The sequence below is a fragment of the Panulirus ornatus genome, chromosome 58 (genome assembly GCF_036320965.1).
Source record: "Panulirus ornatus isolate Po-2019 chromosome 58, ASM3632096v1, whole genome shotgun sequence".
In the NCBI taxonomy this organism is placed as follows: Eukaryota; Metazoa; Arthropoda; class Malacostraca; order Decapoda; family Palinuridae; genus Panulirus; species Panulirus ornatus.
Window position 1 is genome coordinate 39,341,262 of NC_092281.1, and position 18,134 is coordinate 39,359,395.

General features: G+C 43.1%; 1 protein-coding gene across 1 annotated transcript in view; it reads left to right on the forward strand.

Moving 5' to 3' along the window:
* Positions 1–18,134, forward strand: part of LOC139766705 (anionic trypsin-2-like) — a 113,638-nt gene that overhangs the window by 65,726 nt on the left and 29,778 nt on the right. The window contains exon 5 of the mRNA XM_071695625.1: positions 14,218–14,324. Within this exon, the coding sequence (XP_071551726.1) occupies positions 14,218–14,324 (107 nt within the window). The remainder of the gene's footprint in view (positions 1–14,217; positions 14,325–18,134) is intronic.

Consider the following 18,134-nt stretch of genomic DNA (forward strand, 5'->3'; position numbering starts at 1 on the left):
CAGCCCCTTAGAACTTACCATGGATAACCCTAGACGCTTCACAAGCTTTGGTTTAGTCCAATGATAGCACATCGACCCCAGTATACCATATCGTTCCATTTCACTCTATCCTGTGGATGTCTTTCATCCTCCTACTTGTTCAGGTCCTGATCGCTCAAAAAATGTTTATTCAACCCTTCCTTCTACAGTCTGGTCTCTCCATTCTTCTTGTTTCCTTCACTTCTGACACATATATCCTCTTTGTAAACTTTTTCTCAATCATTCTCTCCATATGTCCAAGCCATTTCAACACACCCTCTTCTGCTCTCTTAAACACACTCTTTTTATTACCACACATGTCCCTTGCCCTTTCATTACTTACACGACCAAACCACCTCACACCACATATTGTCCTCAAATATTTCATTTCCAACACATTCACTGTCCTGCTCACAGCCTTATCGATAGCCCATGCCTAGTATCCATATATTATTTCTAAGAGTCCTATTCCTTCAAACAAACCCATTTTTGCTCTCCCAGATAACTTTTTCCACATATTCGTCAGCACCCCTAGGACCTTCGTCCCCTCCTCCATCCTATGAATCACCTCCGTTTACATGGTTCCATTGCTGCCGTTACCACTCCCAGATATCTAAAACTTCCTTCAATTTTTCTCCATTCAACCTCCCTTCCCAACAACTTGTCCCTCAACCCTGCTAAACCTAATAACCTGTTTTTTTCACATTCGCTTTTTAACTTTCCCCTTTCACACACTCTTCCAAACTCAGTCACCATCTTCTGCAATTTCTCACTTGAATCCACCACCAACAACTGACTCACTTCTCAGGCCCTCTCATCCCTCACAGACTGCATACTTGCCCCTCTTTCCAAGACTCTTGCTTTCACCTCCCTCACCACCTCATCCATAAACAAATCAAATAACCGTGGAGACATCACGCACCCCTGCCGCAAACCAACCTTCACTTGGAACCATTCACTCTCCTGTCTTCCTACTTGCACACGAGCTTTACATCCTTGATAAAAACTTCTCTGCTTCTAGCCGCTTTCTTCTCACACCGTATATTCTTAAGATCTTTCACAAAGCATCTCTATCAACACTATCATATGCTTTCTCCAGATTCATTAATGCCCTTTGCAAATCCTTCTTCTTTTCTAAGTATTTCTCACGCATTTCTTAAAGCAAACACTTAATCCACACATCCTCTTCCACTTCTGAAGCCATACTGCTCCTCCTCAATCTGTTGCTTCGTACATTCCTTCACCCTCTCAATCGATACCCTCCCTTACAACTTACCATTTATACTTAACAAACTTATACCTGTGCAGTCTGAACACTCACCATTATTCCCCTTGCCCTCATACAATGTCACTACGCATGCATTCTGCTAATCCTCAGGCACTTCACCATGATTCATAGATACATTGAAAATCCATACCAACCAATCAACAACACAGTTACCCATTTCTTAATCAATTCAGTTGCAATAGTACCCACTCCAGCTGCCTTGCCACATTTTAACTTATGCAAGTCTTTCACCACCTCTTTTCTCTTCCCCAAACCACTCAACATAACTTTTCATTTCGCACACCACTCTCTCTCAAACACTTTGCATCTACTAGTCTTATAATCAAACACATTCAATATTCCTTCAAAATACTTATTCCATCTCCCCGTCACCTCATTACTACCTATTATCACTTCTTTTGCCTCCTTCTTCGATGTTGCCATTTGTTCTTTTGTCTTTTGCACATTATTTACCTCCTTCTAAACATTATTTTCTTAAGATTACTGACACTCGCTCACCCCAACTCTCATATACCCTCTCTTTCACATTCCTCTTGACCTTTTGCCGCCTTTTCTTACACATCCCCCAATCATTTGCGTTCCTTCCCTATAAGTATCTCACAAACTCCTCTTTTCTCTTTCATTAGCAACTTTACCTCTTCATCCTACCATTCACTAACCTTTGCATTCCACAGACCTCCTACCTTTCACATGTCACATGCATCTCTCCCACATAATATCACTGCTTCCTTAAATACCTCCCATTCCTCAAACAATCCCCCCCCCTTTCATTTGCTCTCACCTTTTGCCATTCTAGACTCAATCTCTCCTGGTATTTCTTTAGAAGTCTCTTTTCCTAGCTCAATTACTGTCACCAGTCTTCTCCCCGACATTGTTTTCTCTTTTCGAAAACCTCTGCAAGTTTTCATCCTCACCTCCACAAGATAGTGATCAGACATCCCTACAGCTGCCCCTCTCAGCACATTTGCATCCAAAAGTGTTTCTTTTACACATCTTTCAATTATAACATAATCCAATAATGCCCAGTGACCATCTCTCCTACTCACATACGTATACTACTACATTACTCACCTTAGCATTTAGATCACTCACCACTAATATCTGGTCTCATGCATCATAACTACTGTGTCAGCTGCTCCTAAAACACTTGCCTCTCATGGTTTTTCTTCTCATGACCAGGTGCGTGAGCACTAATTATCACCCATCTCGCCGTCCACTCTCAGTTTTGCCCAAATCATTCTAGAATTTACTTCCTTACACCCCATCACTCACTCCCACAACTACTACTTCAGAAGTAGTGCTACTCCTTTTTTTTTAGTTCTTGTCCTCCACCAACACTGACTTTACTCCGAAGATATTTTCATACCATTCTTATCATTTACCCTTAAACTTTGTTTCACTCAGAGACAGAACATCCAGGTTCCTTTTCTCAAACACACTACCTATCTCTCCTTTCTTCTCGTCTTAGTTACATCCACACACACATTCAGACACCCCAGTCTGAACCTTCGAGGATGATGAGCACTTCCCGCTTAACTCCTTTTGTGTCCTCTTTTAGATAATGAAATACAAGAAAGGGAGAGCTTCCAGTTCCCCGCCCCCGTCCACTTTAGTCGCTGTCTAAGACATACAGGAAATACGGAGGTAGAGTTCTTTCTCTCGACAATATACATTCATGTCATATTTTACAAGTGCATTACATTCTTTTCATCTTTCATATTTGTTTACCGTTTCCCGCCTTAGCAAAGTAATGCTAGGAAGGGACGAAGAAGAGGCCTCATTCGCTCACATCCATTCTCTAGCAGTCATGTGTAATGCATTGAAACCACAGCTTCGTAACCAGATCCAGGCCTCGCAGAATTTCCGGTGGTTCCCCTAGCTACATCATATACCTTGATTCATTCTTTTGACAGCTTGTGGTCCCCTGTATATCACGTTGCTTAAGTTCAAACTTTCCCATGCATGTCTTTAACCCTTCTGCATATTCAAGCCTTGAGTAATCAAAATCTTTTTCATTCTATCCTTCCATCTACAATTCGGTCTTCCCTTTGTTTGACCCCACCACTTCTGACGCATTTATCCTTTCTATAAATTTTTCCTTTCATTCTCTTCATATGTCCATACTATTTCAGCACACCCTCTTCAGCTCTCTCAGCCACACTCTTCTTACTTCCTCACCTCTCTCCCTTACCCTGCTATTACTTACTTGATCAACCCTCCACACACTCTATATTGTCCTCGAACATTTAATTTCCAGCACATGCACCCTCCTCTATGCAAACTCATCTATATCCCATGACTCACAACCACACGACGTTGTAAGGACTATTGTATCTTCTGACATACCCATTTCAACCCTTCCGGATAGCGACCTCTCCGTCTACACATTATGCAATACTCAAAAAAAAAAACTCTACGCCGTCACCAACCCTACGACTTACCTCAATTTCCATGGTTCCATTTACTACCATAAACACTTCCAGATATCTAAGACTCCCCACTTCATTCAAGATTTCTTCGTTCAAACTCATGCCCCAACTAACCTGTCCCGCTGTAATGATAAACTCTCAATTTTCACGAACTCTTTCAAAACCAGACACCAAATTCTGCAGTTTCTCACTGAGATCTGCCACCATTCCTATCGCACTAGCAAACAACAACTGAATTGCTTCCCATAACCCCTTCCTCACCTCCTACAGACTGCATACCTTGCCCCTCTCTTCAAGACTCCTGCATTTACCTCCCTTCCCACCCTATCCATTAACAAATTAAACATCCGTGGTGACACCCCATACCCCTGCTGCAGACCTCCTTACTACCTTCCCGTGTACACCTTACTTTTTTTGGTAAAAACTTCTCAGTATATCTGATAGCTCTCCTGCCACACCATATATTTGTAACACTTTCCTCAAAGTATTTCCATCAACCCTTTCACATACTTTCTCCAGATCTATGAATTACTATGTATTTATTTATTAAACATAACCTATGTTTCCCGCTTCAGCGAGGTAGCGCCAGGAAACACGAAGAATGGCCCATTTACTCATATGAGAATACATGTACATAAACGCCCACTTATTTACATATATGTACACAGACATTACGTACATACACATGTACATATATATACACTTGCTTGCCTTCGTCCATTCCTGGCGCTACCACGCCCCACAAGAAAACAGCATCGCTATCCCCTGCTTCAGCGAGGCAGCGCCAGAAATACAGACAAGAAGGCCCCAATCATTCACATTCAGTCTCTCGCTGTCATCTGTAATGCATCAAAACCCTATCCACATCCAGGCCCCACAGACCTTTCCATGGTTTACCCCAGACGCTTCAAATACCCTGGTTCAGTCCACTCACAGCACGTCGGCCCCGGTATACCACATCGTTCCAATTCACGCTATTCCTTGCACGTCTTTCACCCTCCTGTATGTTCAGACCTCGTTCGCTTAAAATATTTTTCACTCCATCCTTTCACCTCCAATTTGGTCTCCCGCTTCTCCTTGTTCCCTCCATCTCTAACACGCATATCCTCTTCGTCAATCTTTCTTCACTCATTCTCTCCATATGTCCAAACCATTTCAACACACCCTCTTCTGCTCTCTCAACCATACCCTTATTATTTCCACACATCTCGCTTACCCTTACATTACTTACTCGATCAAACCACCTCACACGAAATATTGTCTTCAAACATTTCATTTCCATCACATCCACCATCCTCCATACCCTTATTATTTCCACACATCTCGCTTACCCTTACATTACTTACTCGATCAAACCACCTCACACAAAATATTGTCTTTAAACATTTCATTTCCATCACATCCACCATCCTCCATACTACCCTATCTATAGCCCATGCCTTGCAACCATATAACATTGTTGGAACTACTGTTCATTCAAACATACCCATTTTTGCTCTCCGAGATAACGTTCTCGCCTTCCGATCCCAGAACTTTCGCCCCCTCACCACCCTGTGACTTACCTCCGCTTCCAGATTTCCATCCGCTGCTAAGTTCACTCCTAGATATCTGAAACACTTAACTTCCTCCAATTTTTCTCCATTCATACTTACATCCTAATTAACTTTTCCCTTAACCCTACTGAACCTTGCTCTTATTCACGTTTACTCTCAACTTTCTCCTTTCACACACTTTTCCAATCTTAGTCACCAACTTCTGCAGTTTCTCACACGAATCAGCCACTAGAACTGTATCATCGGCAAACAACAACTGACTCACTTCCCAGGCCCTCTCATCCACATCAGACTGCATACTCGCCCCACTCTCCAAATGTCACGTACAAATCCTTTTGTTTCTCTCGTCATTTCTCATATACATCCTTCTAAGCAAAAGCTTGATCCCCTAATGCTCTGCTACTGAAACAACTTTTTTTTTTTCCCTCAGTCTGATGTATAGCCTGTGCCACTAACCTGTCACAACTCTCGCATAAAACTTTCCAGATACACTCAAAATACTTATACCTCTGTAATTCGTACACCCGCCTTGCTCCATCTTGCTTTTATACATTGACACTATACATACTTTCCATCAATCCTTAGGCCCGTTATCATGATCCATACATACTTTGAAATCTGAACTAATCTTTCAGCAACACATAAGAAATTCACTTCCAGCACTGTCCACCTCAGTCGCCTTCCTACATTTCATCTTGCACATGGCTTTCATCAGATCCTCTCCTCATCAAACCACTTACCATGACTCTCTCACTTCTCCTACCCTTTCATGAAATGTGTTCAACAATCTTTCAAAATACTCTTTCCATCTAATCTTCTTCTCATCACTGCCTCATGCTACTTCCTCATCTGTTCTTTTGTTGACGTTCACATTTGTTCTCTTGTATTTCTCACACTAATAACCTCTTCCAAAGCGCCTTCTTATCTACCCTAAGGTACGCTGGTACTCATTCATCCCAACTCTAATTTGCCTTTTTTTTTTGTCAGCCTCTGCACCCTCCCTCCCTCCCCCTCTCTCCCTCTTGACCTCCTCCTGCTCAGTTGTACAACTATTAATCCTCTGCACTTTTTCCATCTAAACACTGTCCATACACCTCTCTTTTCCCTTGCATTTGCACTATATTTCATCACTACACCACTCACCTTTTAAACCTGTCGACCTCCCACCTTATGCATGCCATACTCATCTCTCGATCATCCCAATGCTACTGTCCTAAATACCTCCCAGTCCTCACCCAGGCCCCTACCTACCTCCCAGTCCTCACTCAGGCCCCTACCTACCTCCCAGTCCTCATCCAGGCCCCTACCTACCTCCCAGTCCTCACTCAGGCCCCTACCTTCCTCCCAGTCCTCATCCAGGTCCCTACCTACCTCCCAATCCGCACTCAGGCCCCTACCTGCCTCCCAGTAATCATCCAGGCCCCTACCTACCTTCCAGTCCTCACTCAAGCCCCTACCTACCTCCCAGTCCTCATCCAGGCCCCTACCTACCTCCCAGTCCTCACTCAGACCCCTACCTACCTCCCAGTCCTCATTCAGGCACCTACCTACCTCCCAGTCCTCATTCAGGCACCTACCTACCTCCCAGTAGTCATCCAGGCCCCTGCCTACCTTCCAGTCCTCATCCAGGCCCCTACCTATCTCCCAGTCCTCATTCAGGCCCCTGCCTGCCTCCCAGTCCTCACCCAGGCCCCTACCTACCTTCCATTCCTCACTCAAGCCCCTACTTACCTTCCAGTCCTCAATCAATCCCCTACCTGCCTTCCATTCCTCATCCAAGCCCCTACCTACCTCCCAGTCCTCATCCAGGCCCCAAACTACCTCTCAGTCCTCATCCAGGCCGCTACCTACCTCCCAGTCCTCACTCAAGCCCCTACCTACCTCCCAGTCCTCATCTAGGTCCCTACCTACCTCCCAGTCCTCACTCAGGCCCCAACCTACCTACCAGTACTCATCCAGGCCCCTACCTACCTCCCAGTCCTCACTCAGGCCCCTACCTGCCTTCCAGTCCTCATTCAGGCCCCTACCTACCTCCCAGTCCTTACCCAGGCCGCTACCTACCTCCCAGTCCTCACCCAGGCCCCTATCTACCTCCCAGTCCTCACTCAAGCCCCTACCTACCTCCCAGTCCTCACCCAGGCCATTACCTACCTCCCAGTCCTCATCCAGGCCGCTACCTACCTCCCAGTCCTCACTCAAGCCCCTACCTGCCTCCTAGTCCTCATCCGGGCCCCTACCTACCTCCCAGCCCTTACTCATGCCCCTACCTACCTCCCAGTTCTCACACAGGCCCCTACCTACCTCCCAGTTCTCACTTAGGCCCCTACCTACCTCACAGTCCTCATCCAGGCCAACTACTTACCTTCCAGTCCTCATCCAGGCCCCTACCTACTTCCCAGTCCTCACCCTGGCACCTACCTACCTCCCAGTCCTCATCCAGGCTCCCAACCTACCTCTCAGTCCTCACCCAAGCTCCTACCTACCTCCCAGCCCTCACTCAGGCCCCTAACTACCTCCCAGTCCTCACCCAGGCCCCTACCTACCTCCCAGTCCTCATCCAGGCCCCTTCCTACCTCCCATTCCTCACTCAGGCCCCTACCTACGTCTCAGTCCTCACTTAGGCCCCTACCTACCTCCCAGTCCTTACTCAGGCCCCTACCTACCTCCCAGTCCTTACTCACGCCCCTACCTACCTCCCAGTCCTTACTCACGCCCCTACCTTTGCATGCTTTCACTTTCCACGTTCTACACTCAATTTCTGGTATTTCTTCACATCATTCTTTTTTATATCCAAGCATCCTTACATTCACCACCCTCTGCTTACCCATATAGTTTCCATTTTTCCAAACCGAAAACCCTTGCAAGTCTTTACCCTTGCTTCTAATAGGTAATGGTCAAACATCCCACTAGCCACCCTTTTCAACACATTCACATCCTTCTGCACACCTATGGATCAGTGTATCAACTATTCTACATTTATTAGCCTTACATTTTTCCTGATATACGTGACCCTCACTGCTCTCAGTATATTATTCAAATAATTCTATGTACAAATATATTCTCCGAAAACGTTACTGTATATTCTCTAAACACCAAATAAGTATTGTAGAACAAAATCACTGAACATTCAAAACTATAATGGACTTATAATGGACTTGATTGTGTAAATGGTTAGGTTAGGTTAGGTTAGGTTAGGTTAGGTTAGGCTAGGTTAGGTTAGGTTAGGTTAGGTTAGGTATGGTTAGGTTAGGTATGGTTAGCTTAGGTTAGGCTAGGTTAGGTTAGGTTAGGTTAGGTATGGTTAGGTTAGGTTAGGCTAGGTTAGGTTAGGTTATGTTAGGTTACGTATGGTTAGGTTAGGTTAGGTTTGGTTAGGTTAGGTTAGGTATGATTAGGTTAGATTAGGTTAGATTAAATTAGGTTAGGCTAGGTTAGATTAGGTTAGGTTAGGTTAAGTTAGGTTAGGTTAGATTAGGTTAAGTATGGTTAGGTTAGGTTAGGTTAGGTAAGGTTAGAATATCCCAATTTTTCTGTTCATACTACATTAGGCCTATCGACCAGTTGGGTGTATTAAGGCCAGGTACATCGTGATAACATCGAATTGAAAATAATTTTGACCTTCCATAGGTACACAAGATAATTCTAAGACAAAATCCTCTATGGCGTACATAACATTGTTGACTGCCAAAAAGAAAAAATATATTTGTAAAGGTTATGTTCAAAGCAAAAGTTACATTATAAAGACTACATAAAAAGGTTATATCCAAAAGAAATTATAAACTTACAGTTGAAAGAAAATCCTCCTTTTCCTTGATAGAGGATTCAACTGTCATGCAATTCATTCCTGCTTTTATATAGTTCTTAAGATTGTATGCTTTAGGATTCATTCAGGTTCAAATGCTATATCATATAGACAGATATATATTGAAGAAATAAATGGTTTCACTGCAATTTGAAACGCTTATCCGTTTCATTAGTAATGGTCGTATATTTGATATCTAAGAACAGTGTGACCATAAGCAAGAAAAGTGGCAATACTGATGGTAATTCTTGTGGCACTAGTTACAAATCTCAACATTAAGCCTCCTTCACGATCGCTATCAGAAAATCATAGCAATGTAAAAAGGACATTGTTTTGTTGTTTGTTTACGTATCCTGTTTCAGATATGCTTCCCATTTCAAACCTTATCAACAACTTTATGAGCATGAAATACTGGCATGCAATTAAGTTCATTCTATTGTTATAGGCTACAGCTGGAGAACATACATCTTTTGTATTGTAAGTTATGCACATAACAAATACTTGAAACTGTGATTATTGTCAAAAAATTTCTACAGTTATTCGAGACCGTATAAGGTAAAAGTAAGATATATTCTAAATGAAAAAAGACGAATTTCTATAATGCACTCAGAGGTTATTGCTTTATCTTACCATTGTGACATATGGCATCCTCATTCTTGCCTTACGTTCATTTACCAGAGGAACTGTTTTCAGATTTACAGAGTTGTTAATGTCCACCGTTGTTCCATGTACACAAGACATGATAGATGCATTTGACAATTCACTTTATCGTTTGTTATATCTCCATTCACGGCCTAATAGGAACTATGGAGTAGGAAGTATTGTTTGTCTTTGCTGTGGCTTAAGATGGATGGCATCAAACCCTGCTTGGTATCAGTTATGGTAAGTTCATCTCGTACATCCTGCTCTCTCTCAATCCTGCACTTTCTCTCAGGTCTAGCACGGTTGTGAGTGAGAGCTTTGGCAGACCTGATGCAAGGGATTATACCTTAAAGGTCGGGATCTGAATACAATATTACACTTCCTCAAGGACACAATGTAGGACGATGTATACAGTAATGGAGCAAGTTCCTCTGTGAATGATTGATATCACATTATATTTCCCTCAGATTTGGTTTACAAGATCCTCTGTGAAGGATTGATATCACATTATATTTTCCCTCAGGTTTGGTTTACAAGATCCTCTGTGAAGGATTAATATCATATTATATTTTCCCTCAGGTTTGGTTTACAAGATCCTCTGTGAAGGTTTAATATCATATTATATTTTCCCTCAGGTTTGGTTTACAAGATCCTCTGTGAAGGTTTAATATCATATTATATTTTCCCTCAGGTTTGGTTTACAAGATCCTCTGTGAAGGTTTAATATCATATTATATTTTCCCTCAGGTTTGGTTTACAAGATCCTCTGTGAAGGATTAATATCATATTATATTTTCCCTCAGGTTTGGTTTACAAGATCCTCTGTGAAGGATTAATATCATATTATATTTTCCCTCAGGTTTGGTTACCAAGTTCCTCTGTGTAGGATTAACTATTTATTTATTTATTTTGCTTTGTCGCTGTCTCCCGCGTTAGCGAGGTAGCGCAAGGATACAGACGAAAGAATGGCCCAAACAACCCACATACACATGTATATACATACACGTCTACACATGCAAATATACATACCTATACATCTCAATGTATACATATATATATACACACACAGACATATACATATATACACATGTACATGATTCATACTCTCTGCCTTTATTCATTCCCATCTCCACTTCGCCACACATGGAATAACCAACCCCCTTCCTCCCCATGTGTGCGAGGTAGCGCTAGGAAATACAACAAAGGCCACATTCGTTCACACTCAGTCTCTAGCTGTCATGTAATAATGCACCGAAACCACAGCTCCCTTTCCACATCCAGGCCCCACACAACTTTCCATGCTTTACCCCAGACGCTTCACATGTCCTGGTTCAATCCATTGACAGCACGACGACCCCAGTATACCACACCGTTCCAATTCACTCTATTCCTTGCACGCCTTTCACCCTCCTGCATGTTCAGGCCCCGATCACTCAAAATCTTTTTCGCTCCATCTTTCCACTTCCAATTTGGTCCACCACTTCTCCTCGTTCCCTACACCTCTGAAACATATATCCTCTTGGTCAATCTTTCCTTACTCATTCTTTCCATGTGACCAAACCGTTTCAAAACACCCTCTTCTGCTCTCTCAACCACACTTTTTTTATTACCATACATCTCTCTTACCCTATTATTACTTACTCGATCAAACCACCTCACACCACATATTGTTCTCAAACATCTCATTTCCAGCACATCCACCCTCCTTCGCACAACTCTGTCCATAGCCCAAGCCTCGCAACCATACAACGTTATTGGAACCACTATTCCTTCAAACATACCCATTTTTGCTTTCCGAGATAACGTTCTCGACTTCCACACATTCTTCAAGGCTCCCAGAACTTTCGCCCACTCCCCCATCCTATGACTCACTTTCGCTTCCATGGTTCAATCCGCTGCCAATTCCACTCCCAGATATCTAAAACACTTCACTTCCTAAAGATTTTCTCCATTCAAACTTACCTCCCAATTGACTTGACCCTCAACCCTACTGCACCTAATAACCTTGCTTTTATTCACATTTACTCTCAACTTTCTTCTTTCACACACTTTACCAAATTCAGTCGCCAGCTTCTGCAGTTTCTCACATGAATCAGCCACCAGCGCTGTATCATCAGCGAACAACAACTGACTCACTTCCCAAGCTCTTTCATCCACAACAGACTACATACTTGCCCCTCTTTCCAAAACTCTTGCATTCACCTCCCTAACAACCCCATCCATAAACAAATTAAACAACCATGGAGACATCACACACCCCTGCCGCAAACCTACATTCACTGAGAACCAATCACTTTCCTCTCTTCTTACTCTTACACGTGCCTTACATCATCGATAAAAACCTTTCACTGCTTCTAACAACTTGCCTCCCACACCATATATTCTTAGTACCTTCCACAGAGCAACTCTATCAACTCTATCATATGCCTTGTCCAGATCCATAAATGCTACATACATATCTATTTGTTTTTCTGAGTATTTCTCACATACATTCTTCAAAGCAAACATCTAATGCACATATCCTCTACAACTTCTGAAACCACACTGCTCTTCCCCAATCTGATGCTTTGTACATGATTTCACCCTCTCAATCAATACCCTCCCATATGATTTACCAGGAATACTCAACAAACTTATACCTCTGTAATTTGAGCACTAACTCTTAACCACTTTGCGTTTGTACAATGGCACTATGCAAGCATTCCGCCAAACCTCAGGCACCTCACCATGAGTCATACATACCTTACCAACCAGTCAACAATACAGTCACCCCCTTTTTTAATAAATTCCACTGCAATACTATCCAAACCCCTGCCTTGGCGGCTTTCATCTTCCGCAAAGCTTTTACTACCTCTTCTCTGTTTACGAAATCAATTTTCCTAACCCTTTCACTTTGCATACCACCTCGACCAAAACACCCTATATCTGCCACTCTATCATCAAACACATTCAACAAACCTTCAAAATACTCCCTCCATCTCCTTCTCACATCACCACTACTTGTTATCACCTCCCCATTAGCCCCCTTCACTGAAGTTCCCATTTGCTCCCCTGTCTTACGCACTTTATTTACCCCCTTCCAAAACATCTTTTTATTCTCTCTAAAATTTAATGATACTCTCTCACCCCAACTCTCATTTGCCCTCTTTTTCACCTCTTGCACCTTTCTCTTGACCTCCTGCCTCTTTCTTTTATACATCTCCCACTGATTTGCATTTTTTCCTGCAAAATTCGTCCAAATGCCTCTCTCTTCTCTTTCACTAATAATCTTATTTCTTCATTCCACCACTCACTACCTTTTCTATTCTGCCCACCTCCCACGCCTCTCATGCCGCAAGTATAGTTTGTGCAAGCCATCACTGCTTCCCTAAATACATCCCATTCCTCCCCCAATCCCCTTACCTCCTTTCTTCTCACCATTTTTCATTCTCTACTCATTCTCTTCTTGTACTTCCTCGCACAAGTCTCCTTCCCAAGCTCACTTACTCTCACCACTCTCTTCACTCCAACATTCTCTCTTCTTTTCTGAAAACCTCTAAAACTCTTCACCTTCGCCTCCACAAGATAATGATCAGACATCCCTCCAGTTGCGCCTCTCAGCAAATTTACATCCAAAAGTTTCTCTTTCGAGTGCCTATCAATTAACACCTCATCCAATAACCTCTCTGGCCATCTCTCCTACTTAAATACGTACACTTATGTATATCTCTCTTTTTAAACCAGGTATTCCAAATCACCAGTTCTTTTTCAGCACATAAATCTAAAAGCTCTTCACCATTTCCATTTACAACACTGACCTCCCCATGTATACCAATTATTCCCTCAACTGCCACATTACTCACCTTTGCATTCAAATCACCCATCACTATAACCCGGTCTCGTGCATCAAAACCACCAACACACTCATTCAGCTGCTCCCAAAACACTTGCCTCATGATCTTTTTTCTCATGCCCAGGTGCATATGCACCAGTAATCACCCATCTCTCTCCATCAACTTTCAGTTTTACCCATATCAATCTAGAATTTATTTTCTTACACTCTATCACATACTCCCACAACTCCTGTTTCAGGAGTAGTGCTATTCCTTCTCTTCCTCTTTTCCTCTCACTAACCCCTGATTTTAGTCCCAAGATATTCCCAAACCACTCTTCCCCTTTACCCTTGAGCTTCGTTTCACTCAGAGACAAAACATCCAGGTTCCTTTCCTCAAACATACTACCTATCTCTCCTTTTTTCTCATCTTGGTTACATCCACACACATTTAGACACCCCAATCTGAGCCTTCGAGTAGGATGAGCACTCCCCGCGTGACTCCTTCTGTTTCCTCTTTTAGAAAGTTAGAATACAAGGAGGGGAGGGTTTCTATCCCACCGCTCCCGTCCCCTTTAGTCGCCTTCTACAACACGTGAGGAATGCGTTGGAAGTATTCTTTCTCCCCTATCCCCAGGGATGAAGGATTAATATCACATCATATTTTCCCTCAGGTTTGGAAAATTTGTTCAGCCCGTGTGTCTGGTGCCGCAAGGATGGGGTTACCCTCCGTACATCAACTGTACCGTCGCAGGATGGGGTAGCTTGGGCGCCACATTGGGTAGGTACTGTAGCCTCATTATCCCAGCAACTGGGTACCTTCATTATCCCAGTATCTGGGTACCTTCATTATCCCAGAACCTAGGTACCTTCATTATCCCAGAACCTGGGTACCTTCATTATCCCAGTACCTGAGTACCTTCATTATCCCAGAACCTGGGTACCTTCATTATCCCAGAACCTGGGTACCTTCATTATCCCAGAACCTGGGTACCTTCATTATCCCAGTATCTGGGTACCTTCATTATCCCAGAACCTGAGTACCTTCATTATCCCAGTACCTGGGTACCTTCATTATCCCAGTACCTGAGTACCTTCATTATCCCAGTACCTGAGTACCTTCATTATCCCAGTACCTGAGTACCTTCATTATCCCAGAACCTGGGTACCTCCATTATCCCAGTACCTGGGTACCTTCATTATCCCAGTACCTGGGTACCTTCATTATCCCAGTATCTGGGTACCTTCATTATCCCAGAACCTGGGTACCTTCATTATCCCAGAACCTAGGTACCTTCATTATCCCAGAACCTGGGTACCTTCATTATCCCAGAACCTGGGTACCTTCATTATCCCAGAACCTGGGTACCTTCATTATCCCAGTATCTGGGTACCTTCATTATCCCAGAACCTGAGTACCTTCATTATCCCAGTACCTGGGTACCTTCATTATCCCAGTACCTGAGTACCTTCATTATCCCAGAACCTGAGTACCTTCATTATCCCAGTACCTGAGTACCTTCATTATCCCAGAACCTGGGTACCTTCATTATCCCAGTATCTGGGTACCTTCATTATCCCAGTACATGAGTACCTTCATTATCCCAGAACCTGAGTACCTTCATTATCCCAGAACCTGAGTACCTTCATTATCCCAGTACCTGAGTACCTTCATTATCCCAGAACCTGAGTACCTTCATTATCCCAGTACCTGAGTACCTTCATTATCCCAGTACCTGGGTACCTCCATTATCCCAGTACCTGGGTACCTTCATTATCCCAGAACCTGAGTACCTTCATTATCCCAGTACCTGGGTACCTTCATTATCCCAGTAACCTGGGTACCTTCATTATCCAGTACCTGGGATACCTTCACTATCCCAGTACCTGAGTACCTTCATTAATCCCAGTACCTGGTACCTTCACTATCCCAGTACCTGAGTACCTTCACTATCCAGTACCTGAGTACCTTCATTATCCCAGTACCTGAGTACCTCATTATCCCGGTACTTGGAAGCCTTCGTTATCCTAGTACCTGAGTACCTTCATTATCCCAGTACCTGAGTACCTTCATTATCCCAGTACCTGAGTACCTTCACTATCCCAGTACCTGAGTACCTTCATTATCCCAGTACCTTAGTACCTCCATTATCCCGGTACTTGGAAGCCTTCGTTATCCTAGTACCTGAGTACCTTCATTATCCCAGTACCTGAGTACCTTCATTATCCCAGTACCTGAGTACCTTCACTATCCCAGTACCTGAGTACCTTCATTATCCCAGTACCTGGGTACCTTCATTATCCCAGTACCTGAGTACCTTCATTATCCCAGTGCCTGGTACCTTCATTATCCAGTACCTGGGTACCTTCAACATCCCAGTACCTGGGTACCTTCATTATCCCAGTACCTGGGGTACCTTCACTTATCCCATTATCCAGAGTACCTTCATTATCCCAGTACCTGAGTACCTCCATTATCCCAGCCGTACTTGGAAGCCTTCGTTATCCCTAGTACCTGAGTACCTTCATTATCCCAATACCTGAGTACCTTCATTATCCCAGTACCTGGGTACCTTCATTATCCCAGTACCTGAGTACCTTCATTATCCCAGTACCTGAGTACCTTCATTATCCCAGTACCTGGGTACCTGCATTATCCCAGTACCTGAGTACCTTCATTATCCCAGTGCCTGGGTACCTTCATTATCCCAGTACCTGGGTACCTTCACTATCCCAGTACCTGAGTACCTTCATTATCCCAGTACCTGGGTACCTTCACTATCCCAGTACCTGAGTACCTTCACTATCCCAGTACCTGAGTACCTTCATTATCCCAGTACCTGAGTACCTCCATTATCCCGGTACTTGGAAGCCTTCGTTATCCTAGTACCTGAGTACCTTCATTATCCCAGTACCTGGGTAACTTCATTATCCCAGTACCTGGGTACCTCCATTATCCCAGTACCTTGGTAACTTCAGTATCCTAGTTCAAGGTACCTCCATTATCCCAGTACCTGGGTAACTTCATTATCCCAGTACCTGGGTACCTCCATTATCCCAGTACTTGGGTACCTCCATTATCCCAGTACCTGGGTACCTTCATTATCCCAGTACCTGGGTACCTTCATTATCCCAGTACCTGGGTACCTTCATTATCCCAGTATCTGGGTACCTTCATTATCCCAGTACCTGGGTATCTCCATTATCCCAGTACCTGGGTACCTTCATTATCCCAGTACCTGGGTACCTCCATTATCCCAGAACCTGGGTACCTTCATTATCCCAGTACCTGGGTACCTCCTTTATCCCAGTACCTGGGTAACTTCATTATCCCAGTACCTGGGTACCTCCATTATCCTATTACCCAGGTAACTTCATTACATCAGTACCGTAGGTATTTCCATTTTTCTTATCTACTGACCTGTTGTCCTACTGGTTAGGAACTCCCCGTTGTGTCAGGTCTTGGTGTGGTGTTAAGTAAGGTAGCCAGCATCCTCGAACCATGCAAGGTGTTTTGGTCCACCGTCTTACTGCTGGTGTAGGTAAGTACCCGCCACAGCACCGTGTCAATCTCACAAGATCACTGCACGCACTTACCTTACACCACCTTGGGTAAATAATTTGCTGACCTTTGTTTAGGTAACTTAATTAGGTGATGCTATGTTAAGTATGCACTACCGCTGTCTCGGTATCATCTCAGGTAAGGACCTTCTCTATCTTAGTACCACACACACATATGAATATAGGTATATTTATATGAGGTATCCAGTTTGAGCTTGAGCCAATGTTGAAGTATTTAAAAGCAAAAACACTTAGGTGTCTGAGTAGAGACGGCACTCGACAGGTTTAAGCAATTATTTTGATAAGACAGATACCTGGTGTCCTACACTGTGCATATGATACCTGAAACCCGAGGTCAACAGAGATGAACTCAATGCCATTGTAAGTAGCAGCCACCGGACAGTTCGCTTCATCCCACAGTTAACTATAATGAAACTACCTCACCTGAACCAGTCAATCTTCATCATCCAGATTCCAGTCAGTGGTGAAGCTTGGGTGATTGAATTGCCGTAAAGTATACGACAGTGAAAGCAGACGTACGCATAGTAGCAGACTAAAAAAGGTGAAGTCACGACTGAAACACAAGCAATGTATGGAGAAGCTCAAGCCTGCATCTTTGTGATTCTGTTTTTAAAATGACAGAGGGGAATTCATTAGTGGACTATGAAATATGTGGATCATCCTGTTATCTAAATTTTTACATCAGAAGAACCTAGAAAACGATCAGTTTGGTAGATGAAAACATTTGTACCTCTGTGTAGGAAATCTGAGAGATTATGAAAAATTAATTATGTTTTGAAAATAAATTTTCAGTCTAAATCATTCATCATCCATAATTCGGTAACATCCAAGGCAGTGCAAGCTTAATCAGTCAGTACAGTATGTGCCATGAATGTCACTTTTATGATGATTGTCAGTTTGATGATTTTTTATCTAACACACCCCATGAACAAAATGAATAAATAAATATATATATATATATATATATATATATATATATATAAATATATATTTATATATATATATATAT